At 40.3% G+C, this 26,081-nt stretch overlaps 1 protein-coding gene across 11 annotated transcripts in view; it reads left to right on the top strand.

Annotated features, from left to right (window-relative positions):
* PLCB4 (phospholipase C beta 4) overlaps nucleotides 1–26,081 on the top strand; it is a 460,969-nt gene that overhangs the window by 365,347 nt on the left and 69,541 nt on the right. For 9 of the 11 annotated variants that reach the window (XM_070471870.1, XM_070471879.1, XM_070471875.1 and 6 more), the window contains 10 exons: nucleotides 157–250; nucleotides 3,898–3,977; nucleotides 4,495–4,579; nucleotides 7,690–7,780; nucleotides 9,609–9,704; nucleotides 19,416–19,516; nucleotides 21,493–21,528; nucleotides 24,165–24,306; nucleotides 24,917–25,001; nucleotides 25,348–25,472. In XM_070471870.1, coding sequence (XP_070327971.1) covers nucleotides 157–250; nucleotides 3,898–3,977; nucleotides 4,495–4,579; nucleotides 7,690–7,780; nucleotides 9,609–9,704; nucleotides 19,416–19,516; nucleotides 21,493–21,528; nucleotides 24,165–24,306; nucleotides 24,917–25,001; nucleotides 25,348–25,472 — 935 coding nt within the window. The remainder of the gene's footprint in view (nucleotides 1–156; nucleotides 251–3,897; nucleotides 3,978–4,494; nucleotides 4,580–7,689; nucleotides 7,781–9,608; nucleotides 9,705–19,415; nucleotides 19,517–21,492; nucleotides 21,529–24,164; nucleotides 24,307–24,916; nucleotides 25,002–25,347; nucleotides 25,473–26,081) is intronic. The other 2 variants (XM_070471878.1, XM_070471880.1) reach the window with 1 other exon arrangement.

Consider the following 26,081-nt stretch of genomic DNA (forward strand, 5'->3'; position numbering starts at 1 on the left):
TGCTATTTTAAGCTGTATCCTCCACAAAATAATCACATTACTTCACTCATGCAATTTTCTACTTCTATAGAAAGTAACTTATTTTTATATCTTTTCATTTGTATTCACACTGTTTTATTGTAAAGGTTCAATACTGTAAAATCACTGTATTTCTAGATGTGTTGAACTTGACTGTTGGGATGGGAAAGGTGAGGACCAAGAACCGATAATAACTCATGGAAAAGCAATGTGCACAGATATCCTTTTTAAGGTGAGTGTTTTTGTTTGCTTGATTTTGACTTTGGGGCTTGTTTCCTTTTTTGTTGAAGTATGGTTGATTTACAGTGTTATTTTAGTTTCTGGTGTATAGCACAGTAATTCAGTTATATGTGTGTGTGTGTGTGTGTGTGTGTGTGTGTTTTCATTCATATTCTTTTCTATTTTAGTTTATTACAAGATACTGAATATAGTTCCCTATGCCATATAGTAGGACCTTGCTGTTTAGTTTATATATAGTAGTTCACATCTGCTAATCCCCATTTAGCCTTCCCCCACTCCTTTTCCCCTATGGTAACCATAAGTCTGTTCTCCATGTCTGTGAGTCTGTTTCTGTTTTATAAATAAATTTGTTTGCATCATATTTTAAATCCCATATATAAGTAGTATCATGTGGTATTTGTCTTTCTTTTTCAGACTCTTCACTTAGTATGATAATCTCTAGGTCCATCCATTTTACTGTAAATGGTACAATTTCATTCTTTTTTATGGCTGAGTAGTATTCTATTGTGTATATATGTACCATATTTTCCTTATCCATTTCACTGCCGATGGACATTTAGGTTGCTTTCACATCTTGATTATTGTGAATAATGCTGCTGTGAACACTGGGGTGCATGTGTCTTTTCCAATTAGAGCTTTCCATGGATATTTACCCAGGAATGGGATTGCTGGATCATATGGCAACTCAGTGTTTAGCTTTTTAAGAAACCTCTGTACAATTTTCCATAGTGTCTGCACCAATTTATATTCCCACAGTGTAGGAGAGTTCCAAGGTAAGTTTTAAAATTATATCACTATAACCTTTCCAAACTATGGTGGAAATAGAGAGGTTGAGTGGAGAGACAAATTATTCATTTTCTCAAGCATCTTACCTTTATATTCCGTTTTTCCAGTTTTTCAGAAAAAGTCAAGAAAAATATTTTCTCCACTTAATATCTCCCTCATGCTGCTTTTTCTGCTTTCAAATGGTGACAGTGCCATATAATGAGGATCCTCTGGGAGAACCTTCTTTGTTCCACTTACTTTAAAAACAGTCTTTCATGTTTTTATCTATTTTTGTGCTTGCTTGGTTTGCATTTTTCCTGAAGGGCTTTCAAAGTGGAATAAAAAGATAAATAGGATATAGAAAATAAAATAGATAGTGCCCATACAGATAAGAAGGTAAGATAGTGAGATTAGAGTTTTATGAATCCCTGTCAAGAAATCCTATAAACTGTCCATACCACAAATTGGGCTCCAAACTTTTTTGAATTCAGTGCAAGGAGAGAGGGCTTCCCCGGTGGTTCAGTGGTAAAGAATCCTCCTGCCAATGAAGGAGACACGTGGGACTCGGTTTCAATCCCTGGGTGGGGAAGATCCCCAGGAGAAGGAAATGGCAATCCGCTCTAGTGTTCTTGCCTGGAAAATTCCATGGACAGAGAAGCCTGGCGGTCTACAGTCCAGGGGGTCTCGAAGAGTTGGACATGACTGAGCATGCGTGCAGGTGCACACGTGCAAGGAGGCAAGCATGATAGCTGGCAGGATTTGTCAAATGCTACAGAGTAGTTTAAAAAGGCTGTGGCTCAGATGGTGAAGAATCTGCCTGCAGTACAGGAGGCATAGTTTCGGTCCCTGGGTCCGGAAGATCCCCTGGAGAAGGGAATAGCAACCCACTCCAGCATTCTTGCATGGAAAATTCTATGGACAGAGAAGCCTGGCAGGCCACAGTCCACGGGATCACAAAAAGTTAGACCCTGCTGAGCGACTAATACTTTCACAGAGTAGTTGGTCCAGAGAAGCACCGTTATTCCCAGTGTGTGTGTGCACTTTTAGTTGCATCTGACTCTCTGCAACCCTGTGGACTGTGGCAGTCCAGGTTCCTCTGTCCCTGGGGTGGGTTGCCGTTTCCTTCTCCGGAGGACCTTCCCAGATCAGGGATGGGACACACACCTCCCACAGTGGCAGGCGGATTCTTTGCCACTGTGCCAGCTGGGAGGCCCCTGTCCCCAGGACTGAGCCCAGATAAAAGTGCACCACCCCGCTTCTTCAAGATCCTCACAGAATGTAGTATACAGTTTTACAAATAGGCACTTCAGTGATGGCCTTTTGGTGATCTCTATGTAAAATCTGAAGATTGATATCTTAGAAAATGCCTCAGTATGCTCCAGTGATGTCCTGCCAAAAGACAAATCAAAAAGTGAAATTCTGCGGTTGGACAGCATGTCAAGCACATCAGCCTCTGTCAGGCCCCTGTAACTCAGAAGAGTTATTGCAGCTTCTGGATCAGTGGTTCTCAACTCTGCCAACATTTGGAAAATCATTGGAGGTTTTCTTAAAAACAAACACCCAGACCCTGGACCCATGACACTCCGTGCATATCATTTCTCTTAGCCAAGATGTTGGCGAGTTTTGAATAGCAATGAATTCAAGATTATGCTTCCTGAGAAGTACCAAGGTTATGTTCAAGTGGGAAGCCATGTGTTTGCAGAGCCAACCAAACTGACAGGAAGGGTTAATGTCCTTTTCCTAGAATTAAAGAGCTAATAAGGAAGCTTAAGCTGAAAAGAAGGCTCTTCCCCCTCATTTCAGAAATGAGCAAAAGAAAACCCATAGGCAGAGCCAAGATTCTCTAAAAGGAGGGATTCTTGGTCAACTCAAGTGGACAGTCAAGGCACTTGGGAAGCAACTTGTGGCATGTTTACCTGGGAAGAAACTTCAAGCAAAAATAGCTAAAGGACCACGTAAGCCGTAAGAGTGCTTCATAAAATACTCCAAGACTGTATAGCCTATGTTGTTATTCTTTCAAATGGACTTCCCTAGATAACTACTATAAAATACTTCCCCAACTAACAGAATGATGGGGCTTGTCCCATGGTCAACTATAAACCAGTAAGAATTTGAGGATTTTTTACCAAATATGATGCTCTGGTTGTGGAAGTGTTGGTGAGAAATTGGACTTTCTGAAGCTAGGCAGAGAGCTGCCATCTGTATAAAGTGGCAGGCAGGGAGGACTTGCTCAGTCACTGAAAAGTTGTTTCAAGTGACCGAGCTCTTGGTTCAGAGAGGAGTGTCCTTGTCCCTGTTTAGCTTCTTATGTTGCTTGAACAAGGAGAACCTTCACCCCATGACCCCCGACTTTCACCAGGCTAATACAAAACAAAAGACATTGCAAACATCACATCAATTCACAGGAGTCTTCATAGAATGAAGGAGATGTAGCCTAAGTCTGGTTCCCAAAGGAAACTCAATAAAAGCTTCTGTTTCACCAACGTGTTTTTCCTCAAGGCAAGAGGAGGAGAGGGGTCCATTACAAAAATCTCTGAAAGGTGAAAGTTCACTGGCTCCTCAGTGAGAACGGTGAACTCTGAGCCCATTGTGGCAGATTATTGAGCAAGCAGTTGCACTGCTGTTTAGGTGAAACGCCAGTTACTAGCACCCTAATTTTGGAGAAATAAACAATAACTTTGAAAGCAGTGTACTTAACCATGAACTGTGCTTACATCTAACCACAGGGGACTCAGCACGGAGCGGTGAATGGGCTCTCCAGGTTTGAATTGCCAGAACTGACTTTCTGAAAAGCTCAAATTATTAGTCTCCAACTGATTTCAGGTGCTTTAATTTTTTTCTTTCGTTTCTCATTAACACTCTTTGTCTTTAAAGGATGTTATTCAAGCCATCAAGGAAACTGCCTTTGTCACATCGGAATATCCTGTAATTCTCTCCTTTGAAAATCACTGCAGGTATAGTGATTCATTCTACCCTGTCTCTCCGTGTTGTTTGCTAATCCCCATTTCCTATCCCTGCTCCGCATCTTTTTGAATAACTGAACAGTTTCTTTTGTGAAGTGGTAACTACCTATAGTCTTATGGGAAAAAAAAGAAGGAACTCAAACCACTATTCCCCACCACCTCCAAAAGAGAAGAAAAAAGTCCTCTTAATATATTTTAGAAATACGTCCTCTAAACCAAAGATCCGAGAGCAGGACACCTTGCTCAAAGTTCCAAGGAATTAGAAGGCTTGGCAGTATATTTGTAGTCAGGTGTGATGGACTTGAAAGACACTTTTTATTCTGCTTACTAGCTCTTAGTTCAGCAGCGGAATCTACTTTTTAAGCTACACCAATTAGCTCGTTAGCATCAAAGGGACAATCATTTTGCTGACTGGGAGTTTTTAATCACTAGAAATGGATGTTTCTTATTCTTATCCTGGACAGTTAATGGATGTTTGAATTTACAAATGTCGGTTCTTTCCCTCCAGCAAATATCAACAGTACAAGATGTCCAAATATTGTGAAGATCTATTTGGAGATCTCCTGTTGAAACAAGCACTTGAATCACATCCAGTATGTATTTTTAGCAAACCATATTTCTAACATGAATGGATTTGTTTTGAAATTCATTTCTGAAGGGTCAAGTAGTTCTAGAGGACTGATGTTAAAGAGCTTCATATTTATTTAAATTCATTGGTATGGAAAGCTTCCACCGTGCTTCAGAAAGGTGTACAGAGAGAGATACAATGTAAACATCTGGGTCAATTTAATTCAGAAGATTGTGGGATCTTTATGGTTTCTGAAACCTGTCTTAAATGCTCTCCAGGTAAATCAAATGTACACCCAGGGTTCAGCACCCATTGGAGCCTGTTGCTATGGAAAGTTCCCTGGATTAAGTCACAGGAGCCTGAAGTTCAAGCCCCCAAGTCCGAATCAAACTCTTGGGCAATGTTATATGCCCATTTTTGAGCTTCATTTTTTAAACTTACTAATTCCTTCATCAGACAAAGAATTTGTAACCTGTGCCCCATAGATAGGCTTTGCAGGGTCTGTGAGCTCATTCTAATACATACAACTTGTTTTTCTGTATACAGTCATTCGAGAAAGTTCATCAGATTTTTACAAAGATCCACACCCCCCAAGTGGTTAAGGTTCTCTGTGTTTAAGATGTTGGGAGTAACAAGAAACTCCTGGAGTGAAAGTATGAAACATTTGACAGTAGTGAAGTGTTTTGCCCCACTATAGACCCAAACACGGTAACAGTAGGCAGCAATTGTACATCACCATGACTGACATCTGTGCCCCATGGGAACACATCAGGTGGTTTGACAATGAGTTTTGTAGAAGTGCATCTGTGGGAATTGAAAAAACTATATAAGGATATTTACCACCTGCTAAAGCTATGGCGGCTGGCACCCTGCCCACAGTCTGCAGTGCTTCCCACTTCCCCACTTAGCAGCCTAATCTCCACCTGTCGCCCCTGCCCCTGCTGGCTCAGGGGATGCTCTGGTCCCTGGAACTCTGCCCACGCGGGAACGTCAAGCCAGAGGTGCCAGAGAATCACCATGTCTACCCTGTGCTTCACCGCTCCTCAGGAGGTTCCACTCTGAGCACCTGGGCCCCACTGCCCCCCAGGTTCCGCAGGGGGATCCCGCTCCCACACACAGGGCTCGATAACACTCCCCGAAGGGCTGGCTGTCTTCCTGTTCTCACTCTTCTCCTCCTCCGTTGGGATTCCCTGGAGCTTCCTTCCAAACAGATGACTGGTGCTTTCATCTTTGTCCCAGACTGACTCTAAGGGAACCTAAACTAAGAAACAGCCCTGACTTATTTTATTTTTAACCTTGGTCCTTTGTGTATTTTATTTCCTTTGTTGGACTAAGGTGCTTGCTTTTACAGAAAGTTCTCTGCATTTTTTGTGAAGTGATGTGCACGTACATGAAAAGTTTTGGGAAGTCTGTAATATAATCGAGACTAAGATCTGAACTACAGAACTTTCAGTCCTGGGAGCAGGGCACAGGATACAAATGTAAAACCATAACTGAAAAGAAGATGGACTATTATGTGTTGAATATTTATTGCCAATATCCAAGTGTAAGAGAGATCACTGGGTGTGAACCAGTTACGGCAGACTTCCGAAAGGAAGCAGAATTTCAGCCAAGTGTTTCTTTAGAGACAGAATGGATGTAGGAGGGCACAGCGCCTTGCCTGTATCAATGGTATAAAAGTTCGTTTGGAAAATGCATGGTCATGTGGAAGGGTCGGCAGTTGTATAGATGGATGGTGGGGGGGTGGGGAGCAAATGGGGATGGATAAGACAGTTCTGTGGATCAGTTGTTGTTCAGTTGCTAAGTCACGTTTGACTCTTGGAGACCCCGTGGATGGCAGCACGCCAGGCTGCTCTTCCTTCACTATCTCCTGGAATTTGCTCGTGTCCATTGAATCAATGATGCCATGCAAGCATCTCATGCTCTGTTGCCCCCTTCTCCTCCTTCTCTTAGTCTTTCCCAACATTAGGGTCTTTTCCAGTGAGTCGGCTCTTTGTATCACCTGGCCAAAGTGTTGGAGCTTCAGCTTCAGCATCAGTCCTTCCAGTGAATATTCAGGGTTGATTTCCTTTAGGATCGACTGGGTTGATTTCCTTTTGGTCCAAGGGACTCTCAAGAGTTCTCCAGCCCCACAATTCGAAAGTATTAATTCTTCCTTGCTCAACTTTCTTTATGGACCAACTCTCACATCCATATCTGACTACTGGAAAAGTCACAGCTTTGACCCTACAGACCTCTGTCGGTAAAGTGATGTCTTTGCTTTCCAATATGCTGTCTAGGTTTGTCATAGCTTTCCTTCCAAGGGGCAAGCATCTTTTAATTTCATGGCTGCAGTCAGCCTCTGCAGTGATTTTGGAGCCCAAGAAAATAAAAACTGCCACCATGTCCACTTTTTTCCCCTCTATTTGCCATGAAGTCATGGGACTGGATGCTGTGATCTTAGTTATTTGCATGTTAAGTTTTAAGCCAGCTTTTTCACTCTCCTCTTTAAACTTCATCAAGAGGCTCTTTAGTTTCTCTTTGCTTTCTGCCATAAGGCTATTGATATTTATCCCAGCAATCTTGATTCCAGCTTGTGATCAGAGGTCATCAAATAAAGGACCATCTCCTTTGAAGATGTCAAGCCAAGCAAATGAAACGATAGTAGGGGTTGTATTTCAATCATTAGGACCACTTCCTTCCTGATTCTCTCTTGAGCCCACAGAGCCACAGTCCTAAGCTCTGAGGGTAGATCACTCTGCTGAGCAGACCAACCTGTGGTACAGCCCAACACTACACTTAGCAACACCAGCCAGCCCCAGGACCGCTTGTAGTCTACCAGCTACTTAGAGAGGGTCAAGGCCTGGGGTCGAGCTGGATCCCACTCCCTGAGACCACTGCAGGTTGGAGCCCACTGCCTGGGGAGAGGAGAGCAGCTCCGCGAACCTTGAGAGTCCTTTCGGGAGCCAAGTTTGCAGCTTTAGCTAAGGCAGAGCGTGGGCTAGTTTGGGGTGTACAATGGAAGTATAAAGCTGTGCTGACTGCCATCTACTGGATGTTGGTTGTGTAACTCACAGGCTTTATGCTCATTTTGGTCTGCAACAGAGAATGAAGAAGTAAAACTATCATCAATCAGCCTTTTCTGTTTGTCTCTAGCTGGAACCAGGCAAATCTTTGCCATCCCCGAATGACCTCAAAAGAAAAATACTCATCAAAAACAAACGACTAAAACCTGAGGTTGAAAAAAGTAAGTCAAATACACTCATCAATAACGGAAGGCATACATATGTTGCATCTTTAGACAGTTCAGCAATCTTGAATGAAACATACATTAAAACCACTGATTGGGGAGGAAGTGGGTCTAATGATATAGTCTATATATTGCTCAGAACAAAGCTGCCACATTTCTGTTCAAGTTTAGTTTCTGCATCAACCCATTCTTGCAATGGGAAAAACTATTCATGTATTTATAGATCAGCATTTGGAGGAATCCCCAAGAAAGATGAGGAGAAAGTGAAAAAAACATTTTAGAATTCATCAAGATATAAGGAGCTAGCACTTTATCAATTTATACACTTTAAAACCCTCTTTAAAAGTTGCCCTTTGCAGTTTCCCCTATGATACATACATAAATAGGGTTGCTAGATAATATGAGAATGTGGATGTGAATGAGACAGGCAGGCAGACAGAGGTGATTTTATCTAGACATTGCCCCCTGTTTTCTGAAAACATTTTCTTTGCAAGTATGTTCTTCCAACAAATCTCTTAGTTCAGTGAAGGAATAGTATCAAAAATTGGTATGATTGCATTGTGGCTTTTCCCTGGATATTCTAAACTAAAATTTTGAAATTTTATTAACTCCACTTCATTTTTATTGCAATACCAATAATGCTTTAGGAAAATGGAAACAACAAAGAAAAATATAATAAAATTAAAAAACTACTAAATTATATATTTTACACATATATACGTGTACTATAGACACATACACACACATGCACATTTATGATATATGCACACATTTTTAACAAAGTTGGGATCATATTAAATATACTAACTGTTGGTCAGTTTTAATTCAACCAATTAAGTATTGTTTTATCCAGTAAGATATAAATCTATATACTAATTTTAATTCTAATATATAAAACATTTCTAAAATTCTAGTGTATGAAACACTATATAGCATTTATTATGTGGAATATAGTGTAATTTAACCAGTCCCAAGTTGATAGATTTTCATTGTTATGAAAACAATGGTGAACATGCTTGGAGGTTAATTTTATACATTTATGCAGCCTTCTCCTTGGAATCACTTGGCACAGTTAGAGTTGATTGGCCAAAGCCTGTGTACATTTTTTATCATGATGTATCTTATTGTACTGTCTTTCAGAAAAGTTGTACCAGTTTATATGTTCACCATAATACATGAAGAACACCTGTTTCCCAGCAATATTTTTAGTGCTGGCTATTGGGCATCTTTTATATATGTTCACAACTAATAAAAGAAAAATAATACTTTAATTTTTTAATTGTATGTCTTTGATGACTAGTTTCTTCCTATTATTTATGATTTGCCCTCCTCTATTTCCCCAATTTAAAAATTATTTCATGTGTCTTCATCTCATTGACTTTGAGGGTTTTTTATACATTAGGATAATAACTGGATTGTATCAATTGCAAATATGTTTTTCCTGAAGTTCTCCAGTTTCCCTTATGTCACTTAACCGTAATTGCCATGAACCATGGTCTGTGCCATATGCTACAAATTCTGGGTTTTGTATCAAGCCTCAGATCCTTCTCAGGGACTGAGCTGTGACTTTGCAGCCTGGTGACCAGGATATGGGGCATTCCCCCATGTTCCGCTAGTTGGTCAGCATGTGTAGATAATGGCATAGATGTACGTGCCTTCAGGAGTCAAGGCCACCAGGAATGGAAAGACAGTGGCCATGGCTGCGCCTCGGGAGCCTGGGCAATAGGTTTCTCTTCCCTTTTCATCCTTCTTCATGTCCATCTTTAAGCCGGTTTTATAAGGGACCTAACCCTTGTCTCCATCTCCTTCTTTATTTTAATAACAGAACAGCTTGAAGCTTTGAAAAGCATGATGGAGGCAGGAGAATCCGCTGCCCCAGTGAACATCTTAGAGGATGATAATGAAGAGGAAATAGAAAGTGGTGAGTTCTTTTTTTTTTTTCTAATTTACACTTCACAAAGATACTTTTTTAAAATAAGGAAAACATGAATTTGTCTCATGGACTCTTTTATATCATGTGACATTTTAATTTCTGGTAGGTATCTGCACCATCCTTAATCTTCCAGTATTTAGGAGTACTTTTCCAAATAGTATGGCTTAGAATTTCCCTACACACTGGATTTTAGTAGCTTAGTCATCTTCTTTTCTGCTGTGCCTTCAACTGTTCTGCAGAAACTCACAGCCAGAGAATCCTTGAAGCACTTGCTGTCGGAGACAGGGCTTAGAATAAAAAGAACATTTTTGTAGTCCCTTCCTCTCAGCAAAACATGAACATCAGTGTTGTTACTCATGATAGCAGTTCAGGCTAGCCAAAAGTGAAGGAACAAGGATAGGGACCCTCAGTAAATGCTTGATTTGTGTGCACATATAATGAATTAGAAACTCAAAGCCAGAATCAAACTTTCAAGTTCAAATTCCTTCAAATAACCATCTCACTACAATTAGCTATATTCTGGTAGACAGAATAATTTTTGCAAAGGTAGGTTTGCTCAAAATATTTCAATATTTGTTATTACCTTCTATTTTACTTTGGCCATATAGCCACAACCATAAGCTTTGGTTTTAAATAGGTCATTTGAAAGATTGTGAATGTTGTTAGAAAATTATTTGTTATGTAGCATGAGGATTGATTAACAAATGACATGAAAATCGATTAACAGAATAGCTTGTGCATGCACTGTGTGTGTCTCTTGGTTAGAGCCTTGAGTTTAAATAGTGCTTTTGGGCAAAATAACTTAGGAACACTGGTAGAAACTCTATTTTTTATATAAACATCTGAAATAGAGTAGATTTTAGGAAAGTTTCACATTATAGATAAAAACCTAAAAGTTGTGAGAACCAACTAATCATACTCACAATCCCTAAAAAAGATTCCTGACTAGGGAAGACACTTTATAAGTGATTTATGTTGCATGCCCAAACCATGGGAACATGACTTACTTTCCTATGTTTTATGTGAATAGCAGGGAAGCCGGCGTAAGCTGATGGTATTTAATCAATGCCTGCTATGGTTATCTATTACTGTGCAACAAACACCCCAAAACGCTCTACTGCTGTCTCTCCTGGTTCTGTGGGTCGCCTGGGCTCAAGCTCGGGCTTTCCCTTTGGTTTCTCACGTGGTTGCCGGCAGATGACATTGAGTCGTTTGAAGGCTCCCTGGGCCAGCACCTGATGGCTCACTCGCAGCTGGTAGCTGACATTGGCTGGCTGTGACGGCTCAGATCTGTTGACACAGGGACCCCCATGTGGCCTTTCTCTGTGGCGTGGACTTCCTGCACGGTGGCCAACCTCCTTGATGAAGCATCCTGAAAGCTAGTGTCCCGAAGGGCGGAAAACAGAAGCAGCTAAACAAGTTAAAAGCTACACTTGGGAATGGCATATCTTCGCTTCCCCTGTATTTTATTCATTAACGCAGTCTGAGTTAGGGCCCACCCACATTCTGGGTGATCTATTACTCAATAGATCACATTGCAGAAGAGGCAGCGCGAAACTGATATTATTGCAGCTGTCTTTGGAAAATGCAGTCTGCCACATCACCTATTATTTTATTTAACAGTTTTTGCAAATCATAAACCTAAACAAGGTTTAAAAATAAAATCTTAAAAGGAATGTTTTCAACAGGTCAATAAAATATGATACAAATGAAGCTATTTACAAAATGAAAACAAAACACAGATCTTGAAATCAAACTTATAGTTACCAAAGGGGAAATTTAGGGGAAGGGATAAATTAGGAGATTAGAATCAACATAAACACACAGTTCAGTTCAGTCGCTCTATTGTGTCTGATGCTTTGCGACCCCATGGACTGCAGCCTGCCAGGCTTCCCTGTCTATCACCAAATCCTGGAGCTTGCTCAAACTCATGTCCATTGAGTCAGTGATGCCATCCAACCATCTCATCCTCTGTCGTCTCCTTCTCCTGCCCTCAATCTTTTCCAGCATCAAGGTCTTTTCAAATGAGTCAGTTCTTTGCATCAGGTGGCCAAAGTATTGGAGTTTCAGCTTTAGCACCAGTCTTTCCAATGAATATTCAGGACTGATTTCCTTTAGGGTTGACTGGTTTGATCTCCTTACAGTCCAAGGGACTCTCAGGAGTGTTCTCCAACACCACAGTCTAAAAGCATCAATTCTTCTGTGCTCAGCTTTCTTTATAGTCCAACTGTCACATCCATACATGGCTACTGGAAAAACCATAGCTTTGAGTAGATGGTCCTTTGTTGGCGAAGTAATGTCTCTGCTTTTTAATATGCTGTCTAGGTTGGTCATAACTTCCCTTCCAAGGAGCAAGCATCTTTTAATTTCATAGCTGCAGTCACCATCTACCATGACTGAGCAGCGCAAGAAAATAAAATCTGTCACTTTCCATTGTTTCCCCATCTATTTGCTGTCAAGTGATGGGATTGGATGCCGTGATCTTAGTTTTTTGAATGCTGAGTTTTAAGCCAGCATTTTCATTCTCCTCTTTCATTTTCATCCAGAGGCTCTTCAGTTCCTCTTTGCTTTCTGCCATAAGGGTGGTGTCATCTGTATATTCAAGGTTATTGATATTTCTCCCAGCAATCTTGATTCCAACTTGTGCTTCATCCAGCCCAGCATTTTGCATGATGTACTCTGCATATAAGTTAAATAAGCAGGGTGACAATATACAGCCTTGACATACTCCTTTCCCTATTTGGAACCAGTCTGTTGTTCCATGTCCAGTTCTAACTGCTACTTCTTGACCTGCATACAGATTTCTCAGAAGGCAGGTCAGGTAGTCTGGTATTCCCATCTCTTTCAGAATTTTCCAGTTTGTTGTGATCCACACAGTCAAAGGCTTTGGCATAGTCAATAAAGCAGAAGTAGATGTTTTTCTGGAACTCTCTTGCTTTTTCTATGTTCCAGCAAATGGTGGCAATTTGATCTCTGGTTCCCCTGCCTTTTCTAAATCCAACTTGAGCATCTGGAAATTCTCAGTTCATGTACTGTTTGAAGTCTTGCTTGGAGAATTTTGAACAGTACTTTGCTAACGTGTGTAATCATGCAGTAGTTTGAACATATTATGGCATTGCCCATCTTTGGGATTGGAATGAAAACTGACATTTTCCAGTCCTGTGGCCACAACTGTGCTTTCCAAATTTGCTGGCATATTGAGTGCAACATTTTCACAGCATCATCTTTTAGGATCTGAAATAGCTCAACTGGAATTCCATTGCCTCCATTAGCTTTGTTCATAGTGATGCTTCCTAAAGCCCAGTTGACTTTGCATTCTAGTATGTCTGGCTCTAGGTGAGTGATCACACCATTGTGATTATCTGGGTCATGAAGATCTTTTTGTATAGTTCTTCTTGTGTTCTTGCCACCTCTTCTTAATATCTTCTGCTTCTGTTAGGTCCATACCATTTCTGTCCTTTATTGTGCCCATCTTTGCATGAAATGTTCCCTTGGTATCTCTAATTTTCTTGAACAGATCTCTAGTCTTTCCCATTCTATTGTTTTCCTCTATTTCTTTGCATTGGTCACTGAAGAATGCTTTCTTATCTCTCCTTGCTATTCTTTGGAACTCTGCATTCAAATGGGTATATCTTTCCTTTTTTCCTTTGCCTTTAGCTTCTCTTCTTTTCTCAGCTGTTTGTAAGGCCTCCTCAGACAACCATTTTGCCTTTTTGCATTTCCTTTTCTTGGGAATGGTCTTGATCACTGCCTTCTGTACAATGTCACAAACCTTTGTCCATAGTTCTTCAGGCACTCTGTCTATCTTATCTAATCCCTTGACTCTATATGTCCCTTCCACTGTAATTGTAAGGGATTTGATTTAGCTCATACCTGAATGGTCTAGTGGTTTTTCCTACTTTCCAACTTAAGTCTGAATTTGGCAATATGGAGTTCATGATCTGAGCCAGAGTCAGCTCCCGGTCTTGTTTTTGCTGACTGTATAGAGCTTCTCCATCTTTGGCTGCAAAGAATATAATCAGTCTGATTTCTGTGTTGACCATCTGGTGATGTCCATGTGTAGAGTCATCTCTTGTGTTGTTGGAAGAAGGTGTTTGCTATGACCAGTGTGTTCTCTTGACAAAACTCTGTTAGCCTTTGCCCCACTTCATTCCATACTCCAAGGCCAAATTTGCCTGTTACTCCAGGTATCTCTTGACTTCATACTTTTATATTCCAGTCCCCTATAATGAAAAGGACATCCTTTTGGGGTGTTAGTTCCAAAAGGTCTTGTAGGTCTTCATAGAACTGTTCAACTTCAGCTTCTTCAGCATTACTGATTGGGGCATAAGTTTGGATTACTGTGATATTGAATGGTTTGCCTTGGAAACAAAAAGAGATCACTCTGTCATTTTTGAGATTGCATCCAAGTCCTGCATTTGGGACTCTTTTATTGATTATGATGGCTACTCCGTTTCTTCTAAGGGATTCCTGCCCACAGTAGTAGATATAATGGTCATCTGAATTAAATTCGCCCATTTTGGTCCATTTTAGTTTCCTGATTCCTAAATTGTCAATGTTCAGTCTTGCATTCTCTTATTTGACCACTTTCAATTTACTTTGGTCCATGGACTTATGATTCCAGGTTCCTATGCAATATTGCTCTTTACAGCATTGGACTTTACTTCCATCGCCAGTCACATCCACAACCGGGTGCTGTTTTTGCTTTGGGTCTGTCTCTTCATTCTTTCTGGAGTTATTTCTCTACCTTTCTCCAGTAGCATATTGGGCACCCACCGACCTAGGGAGTTCATCTTTCAGTGTCCTATCTTTTTGCCTTTTCATGCTGTTCATGGGATTCTCAAGGCAAGAATACTGAAGTGGTTTGCCATTCCTTTCTCCAGTGGGCCACGTTTTGTCAGAACTCTCCACCACGACCCATCTGTCTTGGGTGGCCCTACAGGGCGTGACTCATAGTTTCATTGAGTTAGACAAGGTTGTGGTCCATGTGATCAGTTTGATTAGTTTTCTGTGATTGTGGTTTTCACTCTATCTGCCCTCTGACAATAAGGATAAGAGGCTTATGGAAGCTTTCTGATGGGAGAGACTGACTGAGGGGGTCACTGGGTCCTATTCTGATGGGCTGGCCATGCTCAGTACATCTTTAATCCAATTTTCTGTTGATGGGTGGGGCTCTGTTCCCTCCCTGTTGTTCTATCTGAGACCAAACTATGGTGGAGATAATGAAGATAAGGGTGACCTCCTTCTAAAGGTCCCATGCACATACTGCTGCACTCGGTGCCCCGACCCTGCAGCAGGCCACTGCTGACCCATGCCTCCAGAATCCTGGACCGTCACAGAGAGTCTGGGTCAGTCTCTTGTGGGGTCAGTGCTCCTTTCTCCTGGGTCCTGGTGCACACAAGGTTTTGTTTGTGCCCTCCAAGAGTCTGTTTCCCCAGGCCTGTGGAAGTTCTGTAATCAAATCCCACTGGCCTCCGAAGTCAAATTATCTGGGAGTACTCAGTCTGTTTGCCAAATCCCCAGGTTGGGAAATCTGTTGTGGCTGCTAGAACTTCCCTAACAGTACGAGGATTTCTTTGGTATAATTGTTCTACAGTTTATGGGTCGTCTGCTCTGCAGCTGTATGGTGGGGTTAGGAGGTGGGGTGACCTCCTTCAAGAGGGCGTATGCCACAGGCTGTGTGACCAGGTGGCTGTGCCCAGAGCCCCTGCGGCAGGCCACTGCTGACCCATACCTGCACAGAGACTCAGACACAGGTCCGGCTCAGTCTCTGAGGGGTCTCTGGGTCCTGGTGTGCACAAGGTTTTGTTTGAGCCCTCTGAGCACCTCTGGCAGGTATGGAATTTGTTTCTAAAGGCAATTTCGCCCCTCCTACCATCTTAATGGGGCTTCTCCTTTGCCCTTGGATGTGGGGTATCTTTCTTTGGTGGGATCCAACAGTCTCCTGTCAATGGTTGTTCAGCAGTGAGTTGTTATTTTAGAGTTCTCACAGAAGTTGAGTGCACACATCCTTCTACCTCACCATCTTGCCAGCACAAAACTTGTCTTTCCCATTCTATTGTTTTCCTCTATTATAGATTCTCTTTGCACTGATCACCAAGGAAGGCTTTCTTATCTCTCCTTGCTATTCTTTGGAACTCTGCATTCAAAAGGGTATATTGTTCCTTTTCTCCTTTGCCTTTCACTTCTCTTCTTTTCTCAGCTATTTGTAAGCCCTCCTCAGACAGCCATTTTGCCTTTTTGCATTTCTTTTTCTTGAGGATGGTCTTGACCACTGCCTCCTGTATGATGTCACGAACCTCCATCCATAGTACTTTAGGCACTCTGTCTATCAGATCTAATCCCTTGAATCTATTTGTCCAACACACAACTACATGTAAAATAAATAACTAACAAGGACCCACTGTGTAGCACAGGGAACTCTACTCAGCATTCTGTAATAACCTATATGAGAGAAGAAACTGAAGAAGATTGGATAAATGTATATGTATAACTGAATCTCTTCACTGTACACTTGAAACTAATGCAACATTGTAAATCAGTTATACTCCAATAAAAATATTTAAGAGATCAATAAAGTACTTTTAAACCTTGAAAGTCTGAAAATTATATTAAATCTGTTCCTTAAGTTTAGGTTAACTTGATGATAATCAAAAACATATAGGATGTTACTAGATAATAATCCAGTAAAACAAGCTATAGAATAATGAAATACATTAAGAAAAATAATAGTAATATTATTAACAGCAACTACGATTGTTGTACCAACTGCAGATCGAGTGCTTTACATCAGTGTCTCCTCTAATCTTTATGCGGTCTGATGAAACAGTTATTATTACATTCATTCTTCAGATGAAGAAACTGAAGCTTAGATAAATAACATATGTTATATGTGGGGCCACAGCTGGTTGGCAATGACACTAAGACTCAATCTCAAACTGCCTTGATTCCAGGGTCAAGTCCTTCTGCACCTCACAGCATTGTCCTTCTAATGTATAGAAATATAAAGAACAGAAATATGCAAAATCATTGTTAAACTGTTTGTCTTTAAAAAAGGAGAAACAATATAAATGATAAGAGTCAGAAACGTGAAGTTTCTTGAACACACACTCATTCATCTGAAATGAGGTGTCAGTATGATTCCACTTATCATCCTTAAGGCTACTTCCCCAACTTTTATGCAGATGCTCATCATTCCTAGAGACAAAATAAATTTGCCTCTAGTAACTCACATGTTATTCCAGAAAATTTTCTGGTAAAGTTTTAGTTGTTTTGACAGAAATGTGTTGATTCATATGTACCTGAGTTTCTGTCTAAGGGTAGAGATCTTTGCTATCCCCATTACATGTGAGTCTTGTGTCCCCTCAGTCATACTTGAGTTTAGTCTGGTCAACCAGTTGGCCCTCAGTAATTGGTCAACCAGTTGGTCAACCAGTAATTACCCTCTATCATAATTTGATCCTACTATACATGAATGAGGAGTCTCTAATTTAAATACTTCAAGAGGAGACCAAGCATAGTTCAAGAGGGCAGACCTGCCTGAAGGCTTTGGAAAATAAAAAAGACTTTCAGTGAATATGTGTGTCCAGTTATTAGGCTGGACATAGATTCAGATGAGCAGGATTATACAAAGAAAACCCTAAAGATACCACCAGAATATTACTAGTGCTAATCAATGAATTGAATAGAGTTGGAGGATACAAAACTAATACAAATCCCTTGTATTATACATAGAAGACCCTAAAGATGTCACCAGATGAGAAGTGGGGAATACCAACATTGTGTGTGGTTGTTAGCACCATCAAGAGATGCTAACCTTTAGTTGTACAACCCTTTTAAAGAAGTTATTCAGTCTCAACCACTTCTGTGGAATATACCCCCTTGAAATTCAAATAGTTTATATCTGGCTGGGCAGGTTAAACTAGATATAAAATTGAAATTCAATAGTGATGGTCAGAGGTTTCAAAATCTTGGTCACTGACTATTGGTCATGGAAATCCGGTATCACATTAAGAGCTTTAGTCTAGGAAGCCTGAGAATGTAGGTTCATATTCTGACTCTATCTGTGAATCTGTTTCTTTTAGATATAAGTGAATACACTAGCCTAGATTATTTTGAGACCTCTTTCAGTGTCTTAGATCCTTTTTTTCCTGCCCAAAGCCTAGATGACCTAGTTTAAGAAAAAAATCATCTGCCTCCAGAATAGCCCCTCACCAGAATATCAGTTCCACAGAGGAAGGTGTCTGACTACTTTCCCTTGCCTTCATCCCCTCCCTGGAATGACACCTTGCATAAAGTCATCCAAATTTCTGAACCTAAGACACTGCCGATTGAAAGTCACTACTGTTCTAAAAGAAAGAAAACTGCTTCCAGTGAATTATAAAATGCCATCGATTAAAGGATACTTTGTCATATTAAATATATTACAACGTGGGGGGAAATTCACCTTAGAATTAGTGAAAGTTTTTCATCTACTCCTGTTCTTGCATTCTCCTTTCCACCTTCTAAACAAACTATTTAAAAAAATACATTTAATTCTTATGGCCCTGTTCATCTCCCTTAGAAATATTTTCAGTGTTTTTTTTTTTTTTTTGGCTTTGTTTTTGTAGTAAAGGTCCCTTATGCTCAGTGTAGTGATGTTGGATTTGTGTTGACCTTATCTTATGGCCTGTGGCTGTCTCCTGTTCCTGGCTAGTTTTTAGGCAAATTTCTGGGAGCCCCTGCAGGATGGGCATCATGGAAATACAGATCTCATACCAACCAGTATGTGGCTAATTTTCCAACAGGCAGTCCTTTTTCCACTGACAGCCTTGGGTGGATACCAGAGTTCTTGTAATTTCCTGAACCGACAGATTGAATAATGTCATCTCTACCTCTCTACTTAGCTCAGTCCAGGCTCCTGGGGTACCAGCCTGATATAGCACCCACTTCCTGCTCCCTCCCCACCATGAACCCCAGGAATGACTTCAGAGTCTTTTAAACCTAAGCCAGATTTGGCAAATGATTTACAAAAGCAGTAAATCCTTCCAAGTTCTTTCTTTTCTGTATCACACCACTCCCAGCCACAAGTCATTATGTCCATAAAATTCAAGTGGACATTTTTTACTCTTTTTCAGAATTATCAAATGTATTTTCCTGATCTTGTATCTTGTTTTCTCTGGGTGTCATAGAATATCAAAATATCCTTTTATGAGTCACAGATCTTCCTGAGATGTTTGAGGCTTTTAATTTTTAGGGTTATTTTATATACTAGGATAGAAATAATCATTGGCGTAAGAAAAGCTTGTAAGGGTTAAGCATGTAAAAACCATGCTAACAATGATTTACTGTGTAACACAAGAACAGTATTTTATATCTATAAGACCTGTAATGGAAAATAATCAGTATATATATATATATATATGTATACATGACTGAGTCACTTTGCTGTAACCTGAAATACAATGTTTTAAACCAACTATATTCAATAAAAAAGTCATGCTCAGTGCAGGAGAAATAACAAGACACCCTCCTGGACCTTGACTAGATAAGAGTTCAGTGAGGGTTTAATTTGAAAAAAGTTACTTTTTAAAACATTCCTGTTTTCATTTAGCTTCCTTCTCGTCTAAAAGTGCTTCTGTTCTACTCAAGATTACAGAGGAGGCCTGACCCCTTGGTGTTAAGTTAGCTTCATGAATTTTCCTTTTGTCTTTCCCACAGCTGAGCAAGAGGAGGAAGCTCACCCTGAATACAAATATGGAAATGAACTTTCTGCAGATGACTTGGGTCACAAGGAAGCTATTGCCAATAGTGTCAAGAAGGTCAGAGTCTTGGTGCTCTTTGTTTTCATGACTTCCAAGAGATGGCAGCTGGTATGCCATTTCAGAAATGTGAGCGCCACAAGAGAATAAGGTAGCCTGTAATTCCCCTTCTCAGTTGGGCAGCCAGAATCAATATCCTACCTCGAGGCATGCACAATACAATGACTCTTCGGTCATGCCTAGTGTTGATCCCTACCTCTTTGGCCCGTGTCCTTCAAATGTTATTTATTTCCTTATGACACATGAGCAGGAAGACCGCAACAGCATCCCAGCAGCAAAGGTGATGCTGTTGAGATCATTGAGAGAATGACCCTGATCATCCCAGCAAACCCCCGTTAGAAAATCAGTGCTACCCACTGGAGGTCTCATCTCCCTGCTAACATAGAATAAGCACCAGTTTATTAATTACCTTCATGTATGTGTGTGTGTGTGTGTGTGTGTGTGTGTTATGGAAACATTTACGGTCTGCTATCTTAGCACCTTTCAAGTATGCGTGTGTGCTAAGTCACTTCCGACTCCTTGCAACCCCGATGGACTTTAGTCCACCAGGCTCCCTGTTGATGGATTCTCCAGGCAAGAATATGGAGTGGATTGCCATTTCCTCCTTCAGGGGATCTTCCTGACCCAGGGATCGAACCTGTGTCTCTCTCTTTTTTTTTTTTTTTTTTCATTTATTTTTATTAGTTGGAGGCTAATTACTTTACAATATTATAGTGGGTTTTGTCATACATTGACATGAATCAGCTATGGAGTTACATGTATTCCCCATCCCGATCCCCCCTCCCACCTCCCTCTCTACCCGATTCCTCTGGGTCTTCCCAGTGCACCGGGCCAAAAAAGCAAAAATAACCAAATGGGACCTAATGAAACTTCAAAGCTTTTGCACAACAAAGGAAACTATAAGCAAGGTGAAAAAACCTGTGTCTCTTATGTCTCCTGTATTGGCAGGCAGATTCACCACTTGCACCACCTGGGATGGAATATAGTGTTGTTAACTCTCGTCACCATGCTATCCGTGACATCCCCAGGGCTTACTCATCTTATAACTGGAAGTTCATACCCTTTGACATCTCATTCCCCAACCCCCACTGGGGCCTGGCAAAGTGGTTGATTTTTAATACTAGTGAGTGATAGAGTAAGAAGACGCAGAATGTCCACTGGATTGCTAGCCTGGGAGTCATGATGACCTTGAAAAGAGGAGTTTTGGGGCAGTTAGGGACCCCTTGGACAGATACATCTGAATGAGGAGAAGCAATACTTTTGAGCAGTTTTGCTGTGAAGGGGAGCTGGTGGTTAAAGGGAACCCAGGAGTCCAGAGAGAGTTAATTTTAGGATAAATAAATTCAGGGTGATGACTGAATCCTTTGACATGGTCTTTGATGGGAGCAATAGTACTTAATCATTAAAGACAATGGATGAAGATGCAGGTAGGTGTATACAGTAGGTGCTAAGAAAACGGGAGCAAATTTATCTGCTGAGCAAAACCAGGAGAATACTACCATTATGCTTACCTTTTCTGATATAGAGGATTGCAGCTACTTTCAGATTATTAGATGCCTACTAAAACTCACTATCCTGCCTTTATCAGCACCCAGACATGAGTGTTGACTTGCTCAAGAGTGATTCTTTACATACCAGAGGAGGTGGTCCCATCGATTATTTCCCAAGCCCCATCACTAGACCACTAACTAAATTACCCTAAGAAAGCACTGAAATAGGTGAAGACTATCAGCCAAAATGGAGATAAGCATTATGATGAGCTTTTCTGGTGTGAAAGAGAGTTACACCATGATATCCTGTCAGTTCTCACTGTATCTGTGGCTTTATGTTACCAGTAATGTCCTATCTTAACAGATAAATAGAACAGCAGGCGTACAGAGAACTATCTAACATATTTGAACATCCACAGGTGTGGGGCTAGTAAACTTGAAGTTTCACCCTTTAGAGAAGTAAATTATTTTCTTTCTCTAATTTAGGCTTCAGATGACCTTGAACATGAAAACAGCAAAAAGGTAACAGAACAATTCCATTGTGCATTTTGTTTTCATTATGAGAAACTATGTGGTCATTCAATATTGAATAGGTTTTATTAAGTGCTGTTTATTCTGTCTTCTCCTACCCACTGCCCATGAAATATCAGACTATTTATAGGGATAATATGTACATGCTCAGTGCATCTACTTGTAAGAGTCTTCAAAGGAAAAAATTAACCACGTGACGAAATGATTATATTCTGATATAATCACAAAACCTAGGGCAGACAAATAAGATGATTTTTCTAAAAATAAGTGTTTAGGCATTTAGGTATTTTCTTAGTTAGCATTTGAGATTTCATTCCTAGACAATGGACAAAGGCATGTATAATTCTTCTACTGTATGTTTATTGATAATTAGTAATGCCAGTACCATAAGCTGGGTACCAGGCTGATTCCCTGGATGACAACCTCATTACTGTCAGTCATCATGTGTATCAAGGATTACAGTCTGACCCACTAACTGCATGAGAAGGCTGAGGCCTTAAAGATGAACATAACTTGTCACAGCCGCTTAACAAATATCAGTGATCAAAGATCAGCTTATCTTTGTTGACCCCAATATCGTAATAAATTCTAGTAGAAGAGAATTTCACAAATATCTTAGGAGACGACTGGGATCAGACTTAACCAGAATCATTCCAAACTTTAGACAGTAAGAATATTGGGTTTTCCTTCAAATAAGATAGGACCCCATAGACAAGAAGATAACCCTTTCTGAAGCCCTGATGTGGGAATCAAATGATAAAGTAAATTTCTGCCTCTGGCTGCCAACAGTTTCAAAACTGCAACACGCCGTGTACTTTTTATTAAAAGGACCACTTTGATCATGAGCTGTGAAGAAGATATAACAAACTAAAAATATTACTTTACTTCCCTTACGATAAAGTCACCATTAAGTAATGTCAAATAAAACTCCTAGAATGGATACAATGTGAAATTGACTAATAGCCTTTCAGAACACCAATATAGTTGGAACAAAGACCTTTCCGTTTTGCTATCATATGAATTCCCTGACCTATGGTCATTTTTATTTTCAGATTAAATGATTATATGCTCCTAGTCTGTGAATGAACTTTCAAATTTTAACTGGGGACATTTGAAAACATGATTTTTAAAAATCCCAACAAGTTCCATTATTTGGTTATTTATTGGCTTTTACTGGTGAGATCAGTTTGATGGTCTAAAATGTTATCAGGCAAACAAACTGCCCTGGCCATTTTTTTCAACCAATGAATTGACTGATGCGAGTCAACAGTTTATTCATCCTTGAGTATTGATCTCAACTAAATATTGATCACTTCTGAAGGTGTTATTTTTGCTGTTGTTGGTTGTGTTACTTTTGTCCTGATTTACAAGGAAACAAACTAAAATAATGTGTTTCTCTTTGCCTGTATGCAAAGTAATACAATTTTAATAGGTGCTGTGTAGTGGATTATCACATTAGTTTAAGAATAAGCTTTTTTTTAAAAATACCACAAACCATTTATGTATGTGACTTGGTTTCCAAAAGTGTTAAGTAGGTATGGTCCCCAGACCAGCCACTTGGGAGCTAGTTAGAAATGCCAGTTCTCAGGTTTCACAGCAGACTCCCTTTTTCAGAAACTCTGAGGGCGAGGCCCTGGAATCTGATTTAACAAGCTTATCTGTACACTAAAATTGAAGGATCTCTGTTTTTTAATTTATTTCACAACTTGTGAAATTATGAATTATAATACCTTTTATACATATTCCATAGTATTGCTCTGAACTTCAATATAGTTTCTAGAATAAAGTCCTTTGAAAATCTAAAACAATGTCCCCAAAGTGTAAGGTAAGCTTCATATTTTACTATTATCTCTATTTGTATTATTTGGAGCCACAATAGACATTAACTTTTTTTTTTTTTGACCACGCCTCAAGGCATGTGAATTCTTAGTTCCCTGACCAAGGATGGAACCCATGATCCTTGTGTTAGGAGCATGGAGTCACTGGACTGCCAGGGAAGTCCTGACATTAACTTTTAAAATTATCTTATGTTGGGACTTCCCCGGCAGTCCAGTGGTTAAGACCCTACACTTCCCAAGTACCGAGTGTGGGTTCAATCCCCGGTCAGGGAGCTAAGATGCCACATGCCTTGTGGCCAAAATACCAAGACATAAAACAGAGGCAATATTGTAACAAATTCGTTAAAGACTTTAAAAATGGCCCACATCAAGAAAATCTTTAAATAAATTAAAAGCTCTTTTTAAAAATTATGTTTTATTTAACATAATTGAGGAAGAGAAAAATCTTTTATCTTTGGATCTGTGTGCAGATTGTCTCTAGTAAGGAAGTTTGTAGGGGCTTCCCAGGTGGCTCAGTGGTTAAGAATCCACCTGCCCGTGCAGAAAACCCAGGAGACTCGGATTTGATCCCTGGGTCAGGAGAATCCCCTGGAGGAGGATTTGGTAACCCACTCCAGTATTCTGGCTTGGAGAATGCCGTAGACAGAGGAGCCTGGCAAGCTACAGTCCACGGGATCACAGTCAGGCGTGACTGAGCACCTGAGCACACACTCACGCAAGGCAGTTTGTGGCCTAAATCTGAGAGTCCTGACGTCTCTGACGTGTGTATTCCCTTTGTTGTGCTCGTAGGGCCTGGTTACCGTAGAAGATGAGCAGGCGTGGATGGCATCTTATAAATATGTGGGTGCTACCACTAATATCCATCCGTATTTGTCCACAATGATCAACTATGCACAGCCTGTAAAGTTTCAAGGCTTCCATGTGGCTGAAGGTAACACCAAAGGTTAAATGCTGTTGCCTTTTCTGTCTGCTTTTCTTTCATCGTGCTGTGATCTGACTTGCTGCCATTCCCTTTCCTGGGCACGTGGACTGTTGCATTTCACCTTACTTTTGTTGCACAGACCACCCAGGTCCTTGGCTCGTGGGGGCCTTGTGTTGTCATTTCCAGCATCGTCCACAAGGTGGCTCTGAGAGACTGGATTTGGGAGCACTCCAAGCACAGAACCTCTTGCATTAGATACACTTTGTAAGACCCGTTTGAGTCAAAACCTGGTCTCTTTAAAACATAGCAAGTGATATTTTAAAACTTCGTATAATTATTTCTGGACTGGAGAAGAGATAGTCCTCACTGAAAATACATGTCCCAGGAGTGGCTGTGAATGTCAGTTGCTATACACATAACTGACTCAAAATTTAATTCATCACTTTTCTTAAGTCAGCCATCTCCATCATCAGAACATTAATGAAAGCAGGAGCTACTGATATCATGATGGAGCATCTGCCTCCAAAGCCTCATGATTCCAAGTGTAATTATATTTATCACTTGTCTTTTGTGAGTCTGATGGCAGAGTTTCTAAGTGCATCTTTGCTTTTCTTTACAGAACGCAATATTCATTATAACATGTCTTCTTTTAATGAGTCGGTCGGTCTAGGCTACTTGAAGACACACGCCATTGAATTTGTGAAGTATCCTTATGTATTAAGTGGACTAAATGGTTGGTGAACTTTGAGTTTGGCAGGAATCTCTAAAACAGAAAGATGGCTAATATATTATTGTGGTTGTAGAGCTAGTAATATAAAGTATGTGAAAGACCGCAGCAGCAGGGAAAACCTGCCCAAATGCGAATTGTTTTTATAATTCACACCATGAACTATGGTTTTTCTCCTTAGTGTCCTTTATACATGTGAAATCCGTTCTCTGTTGTCACATGTTTTTGTCAGTGTTGATCTCAATCTTCATTGCTTTAGCTCTTTGTTATTTATTTATCACTGCTGGGATCCTCTTTTCCATTTTCCTTAATACATTACACAGTTATAACAAACGGCAAATGAGTCGCATTTACCCCAAGGGAGGCCGAGTCGATTCCAGTAATTACATGCCTCAGATTTTCTGGAACGCTGGCTGCCAGATGGTTTCGCTGAACTATCAAACCCCAGGTAGGAACTGATGTCCAGTGACCTCGAATTCCATGAGAATATTTTGACAGGATGGTGCCAAGAGTTGCTGTCAGTTGACTGTGGGCATTTTTCAAAGGAAGCAGACATATGGCGAAACAACATGTTGTTGAATGTATAGAATGATGAGAAATTGAAAGCGCAAAGTAGAGCAATAAAACAATGGTAGAAGATAATAGAGTTTGATTTCAATTGAATTTCCTTTTGAAAATGCCGTGACTAATCTGCTAAACATTGTCCCTTTTTCCAAAACATGTCTAGTTTTTCTTCTTTTTGGATCAAACTTATCTTCTTGTCCAGAGACAGAATGAAATGAGAAGAATTGGAGGATCTTTGTACAGTAACTGACTCATTTCTCCTCGGGAAAGTAGCCTTCCCACTGTTGGCATTCAGCAGATCAGCAACATAGCAGAATCTCACCATAAAGATGGAGAGTATTATGGAGTAGATTCTGCTAAAATGGTGTTTAAGGAGTCCTATACTCTTAGAGGTACTAATGTATAACTTATTCCTCCGAAGTGTACTCTGGCCAGGTTTCAATATATAATTTTTTTTTTCCTGCATGGAGAGCAGTCAATTTTGATGAAAACA

The sequence above is a fragment of the Odocoileus virginianus genome, chromosome 9 (genome assembly GCF_023699985.2).
Source record: "Odocoileus virginianus isolate 20LAN1187 ecotype Illinois chromosome 9, Ovbor_1.2, whole genome shotgun sequence".
Lineage (NCBI taxonomy): Eukaryota > Metazoa > Chordata > Mammalia > Artiodactyla > Cervidae > Odocoileus > Odocoileus virginianus.